Here is a 5575-nt window from a genome sequence, read left to right on the forward strand (position 1 = left end):
AGCAACTATGCAGTGAGGAATATAAAATATTTTAGAATGAAGAAAAGAATACATTTATTACTGAATCATGCATGTTAGGATAGCTAACACTGTATTTTTGTTGTAAAGTAAAACATTATTTTTATACCCACAACAAAACATGGACCTGCAGAACTTTTCAAGCAATCTTCTAACAGCTTCATACGAGTCTGTTGCAGCTCAGGACTGTCCCACTCGTCTGCTTCCACTCCCCAGTATAAGTCTATGACCTGGAAAAAAGTATGCAACACGGTCACTTTATCATGTGCCCTTTCTACCTACCAAATTAAAATTTTATTTTTGTCATCATTCTGTGTACCGCTAAGCACTGGTCTGCACTGCAGTGAAAGGCAATGAGGTCTATATCCAGTCCTCACACAGACTGGCAGGGTTTCCTTAGGTAAATGACAATTCAAGCTTCTTATTTTCCCTCCTGGGACAGTCTCTCACTTAATATTTTTTTTCAGAGATCAGCAGGACAAGATCTTGATCTGATTTAGTCTTTATTTGCTACTAGATTGCATATAATAAATAGGTAAGAATAATGACAAAAGCATTGATAAAATCCTGGCTCTGGAAATTAACGGGAGTTTTGCTGTGCATCACAGTGAAGACCATGACATGACACCCCGTGTCACTTGTATCCACAGGATATAAACTCATCCTGTGCACAAGGCTCAAAAGAAAGAATGCATGCGGTTCTGCAATATCGTACTCCCTTTGTTAGCTGGTCTTTGTTACTTTGGAAGCAGGAATTGTATAGATACGCAGTGGAAGACAGCTTGCTGTTCAGGCTTTCATCCGTAGCTACAGACTGAGTTTTCTGATGGTAATTAGCTGCAAAAAGCCTCCTGGTAGAAACTGGAATATGGATGTTAAACTTATTTGAAGACAAGTGACAAAGTGTGATTTCACTACACATTTTAACTAAAAGGCTGAATTCTTACTGTGGGGAATTAAAAAGAATAGGGATCATACGTATGTATTTATTTTGGAATAAAAATTATGGTACATGCTATTACTCTCTCTCATTTAAGCTACTATTGATCGTTAACATCATGTATAACTTGAACAAATGAATAGTTAAAAAAACCCACAAAACTGTATTAAGATATGATTCAGACATTACAATATTGTTTATTTGTAGTATTATTTGTACTGTGGAAGCACTCTGCTGTTTCCACAAGAAACAGAAAACAAGCAGCTGTCTAAACAGATCACAAATTCAGCCTGAAGACCTAATATAAGTACTAATAATGGGTTGATGTAAAAGTAAAATTCACCAGTTTACAGCTGGTTAATTTCCTTGGGAAATTTCTCATAACAATAAATGTCAAGGTTTAAAACCTAATCCTAGAAGTATTTATGCCCATGTTAAATTTCACTACCAACAGACTCATTGGTTATTTATGCCAGTAAAGTTTAGGATGTGCGTCAGTGTTTTCTGGAGTAAGCACACTGTTGCCAAACATGAAAGCTAAGGTACTGTCTGACTGATGATGAGTGAAATACCCCAGTGTAGAGAAGGCATTGTAGCTTACACTGCCAAGAAAATACACTTAGTATCTTTTTTTTTCCCCAACAAGCAGCTTCTGCTTTACAAAACTGCATCTCAAACAGCCTTCTTATTTCCCCCATTTGCACTGATTTCTTCGCTTTTAGTCTCATTAGGAAAAAAGTGTTCCCTTCTTCCTCTCTCCCTTCTGTTATTTATTTATACAGCTTCATTATCGAACTTCACATTGTATTCAGCTGTCTGATTACTTGAATGATGTATGATAGAGCTTAATTATTCTAGTCATAAAATTAGAGCATCTTAGCACACAGTCAAAAACATGTGAAATTACTGGTCGAATGAATTTATTGTGATGCTCAAGTTCATCTGAAACACAAAAGCAATTTCTATTTTAATTAACTGTTCAGAAATCACGTTAATTCTGTAAATGTGAAGAGGAATTTCTCTGGAATAGCAGACATCGTTGAGGTTCAGTGGCTGCCTTTGGTGGGTTACAGTGTGATAGGTTATTTTTATGGGGTAACACAATTTTGGCAGATACTATCTTATTGTGTTATAATTTTGTCCTGCAAGAGGATATGTCTTAGCCATCAAACTTCTGAAGACACCAAGAATTTCAAAATGAGGGGTTTATCAATTATTCTTTATGCTAACTGAAATAGATAGGATTTACCAAATTAATGGAACAAGAAGACAACTGTATCTGATGTGGAAGTACATTTTTACTTATACTTGGAAAAAACATGTGACAAACACCCACTCTAACTTTCAGTAAGGCTGCCAAGGTGAGATGACAACCAGTGCTCTGTGTGAGAGCAACTTACAAACAGCCGACTGACACTGGTCTAGTTCAGCTCCACACTAGTCACCTAGCAGGGAATTTTCCTTCAGAATTCGGTGTTTCCTTTTATTTATTTTAGCTTTTGTCCTACCAAATTTACAGTTTCACATTTTTTTCTAAGGAAATGAAATAATTTTATCTCTATCACTTCCAAGCGCTTAAAAAAAAACCCAAAAATTTCATTCATACAAAATTCCACTTTCCACATGGTGAAAATGATTTGAAAGGGTTTATTATTCCCAAGAAGAAAAGCGGATGCTGATAATTAACCATGGTTAGTGTTGTGGTTTAGCCAAAAACCAGTACAGTTACTTATCCTCCAAAAATTTTCTGTCATCACAACTGCTTTCTTTAACCTCTCTGTCCTCCCCTAAAAAAATGCTGTATTTCAGGTACAAAACACCATGCACTCCAGAAGTCTTTTTCTCAGCTTACTTGCTTTCTGTCTTCACCAATACCTGTTTTTCAGAAATATTTTCTGACTCAGTGGAAAAGGAAGCCCACCGAGCAAACAAATTCACGGAGTGATTGAATATATTCAGTTCTGCTTCCCCACACATGATGGTTATGTTCCCTAACAGCTCCCACCACCTTGAGGACACCTGACAGATCTCGTGCTTTGCAACAACTGAAACACTTATCAGTGCAGCCAGATGACTCAGTGGGAGCTGGAGCGATGAATACACTCAAACGCATTTCATTTGGGTCAGGATTTATCAGGAAGAGGGTGTATTCAGGACACCCTGTATGGTAGTCATTTGTGGTAGTCACAGGCAAGGTAGTTCCTGTTTGGTCAGTAGAAGATTACATATCAGGATGAAAAGTTGTGTGTTCTGCTCTACACAGGGTAATATAAATTTATGCCTTGATCTGAAAAGTATGTAATACTTTTCTTGACACCCTGGCACTAAAAACTGGAGTCTTGGTTTTCTGTGCTATCCCAAGAAACTCAGTGTATCAGGAATGGAAAAGGCAAAAAAAAAAAAAAAAGTTTTGATACAGTCTACCTCAGCCTCCTCCAAAATGCTGTACTACTTTCCCTTGGTAACTTTTTGTACGAGTTTTTCTACTTTGCTTCCGCCGTCATGTGACAGCTTTCTGCCTGTGTTCAAAAATGAGTCAGTGGAGCTGTGTCAGACCTCATATCACACAAGGATGCTCCTGGTGTTGAAACTCTGTAATCAAATAATTTGCTCCCATGAATATCAACTAGAATAAACTTAATTATTCCTCCCCTAGAGAGTACATTACAATCCATTTGAAGACAGACGTGTTTTCTCTCACAAAGAATTCAGAGGATTATGATCTACTTGGAGGAGACGTTTCCCTCCTGTCCCTGAGATGGCTCCTCAAAGATGACTGAGAAGTAAGAGTTTCTATTTTCCATTAATATCACATGGTAGTAACAGGAGGAAAATGCTTTATTATTTACATATCTTTTGCTATTCCTTCCGTGTACCACGGCAGCTGGGACTTCCCAATCAGCTGATGAGCTAGGACCTTCAGATGAAATTCTTTTATAGCCATAATCAAAAATCACTCTGGAATTACCACCATGCAGATTCAGCAACTCCACTGTGACTCAGGGAATTAAAAGCAAATATCCTAATTTAAGAACTTGTTATTTTGATTAAAAACCAGCTGCATGTGCATCAAGAGTAATACATTGGGAGGAGCAGGATGTTGTCTAAAAGGCATTAGCTGTTTCCAAGTAAAGTACATCCGGAGAGCTGAGTTTCTGGGGTCACTAAGATGTGAGGTTAATACCAGTATGTGAGGAAGGCTTGAGGATGTAGAACCAGATTTTTTGAAACACTGAACGACATTTTTACAGCATCACATGCCGTACTTATTTCTCTTAGCAGAGATCCAGTTCCAGGCCTGCTGAAATACATAGGACTTTACTGGACTGTGAATTAGGATATACCTGACTTAAAAGTACCAGTGACTTCAACCGTGATGCCAAACTCCACAGTATGTAATCTCAATACAAGTGTTCCACATTCAACTAATTTTGTTAATCAGTTTCAATATTCACCTAGTTAAATTATTTTCCACATTACAGTGGAAGACAAACCGGTAGTTAGAGTAGATGTGATGTAACAATTATGTGAATATACAGATGGTGCTACTTCAATGACAATTACACAAAATTAAAAATAGGTTGCATTAATTTAAGTATGGTTTCTATAACACAGTAATTCAGAAGTAATATTATTTCTTCTTAGATACTTTCAGTATCTAAAATTGAGGTGGTTTCATTAAGTTTCTAATGTGAAAGTTGTCAGTTTGTTGCCATATTGCTTTTACCACTAGTGCAATGTTGCATTGTAAAACCCTGTGGTTTTTTCATCTATTCAGAATTCGCCTCAAATCTGCCTGTAAAATAATTTAAGTACATCAATTCAGTACAATTAACAAGTGAAATACATTTGCAATTTTCTGTTTTTCCAATGATATGACAAAAATTACAGTACTTTAAAATGTTGTCTGTTCTAAACAGTATTAGTTTCAAGAAAGTAATGCAAGATTCAACACAACAAAATCTACCTGAAATTCCAGCCCGTAGTTTTCCCTGCAGAATTCTCTCAGCTTAGGATACACATGTTCTCTTAGGGCGCTCCTTTCTGCTATTGTATCTGTTGGGGAAAAAGATGTTACTAACAGTACTTATATGAACTCTCTTCTTTTAGTCAGAGATATTTCTCACATAAAAAAGATCCCTTACAATGCACACACACAAACCTAATCAAAATCAAGCGCTGGGATTTAATCTCTAAACTGTATGTTGCGCCTTGTGACGTTTCACATAAATGTGTGTGTATGTGCAAACGTGAGGCTTCACACACATCTTAATACTGCAGCGTATTTGGATAACACACTGCTGAACTCATTTTGTAATTCAGCAGTCAGAATTTATCAGTTTGACCTCTGGTTAGTTTTCAGGAAGCTGAATTTTACTAATTAAAAACACCATGGAACAAAGAGCTATACCACAGATGAAATAGATCTCTACACTTCAAAATAACTCAATAACATGAATTAATGGCATTGTGTCAAACACTATCACTTCCTTCACCATCTTTAATCCGATAATATCTAAAAAGGAAGAAAGCTGTTAATAGCATTAATTATGGTATCTTTTGGTCCAGGTGATTGCTGCTATCACATTAAATGTGCAGTTCTGACATCATGTTATT

General features: G+C 36.6%; 1 protein-coding gene across 1 annotated transcript in view; it reads right to left on the reverse strand.

Annotated features, from left to right (window-relative positions):
* The window catches only part of NWD2 (NACHT and WD repeat domain containing 2), a gene marked incomplete at its 5' end in the record, with an annotated part of 31778 nt that extends 26743 nt beyond the window's left edge, over positions 1-5035 (reverse strand). Inside the window, 2 exons of the mRNA XM_010150920.1 lie at positions 132-248; positions 4926-5035. Coding sequence (XP_010149222.1) covers positions 132-248; positions 4926-5035 — 227 coding nt within the window. The remainder of the gene's footprint in view (positions 1-131; positions 249-4925) is intronic.
* Between the last annotated feature and the right edge of the window lie 540 nt (positions 5036-5575).

This window comes from Eurypyga helias, unplaced genomic scaffold, assembly GCF_000690775.1.
Source record: "Eurypyga helias isolate BGI_N326 unplaced genomic scaffold, ASM69077v1 scaffold3914, whole genome shotgun sequence".
NCBI classification, from domain to species: Eukaryota; Metazoa; Chordata; class Aves; order Eurypygiformes; family Eurypygidae; genus Eurypyga; species Eurypyga helias.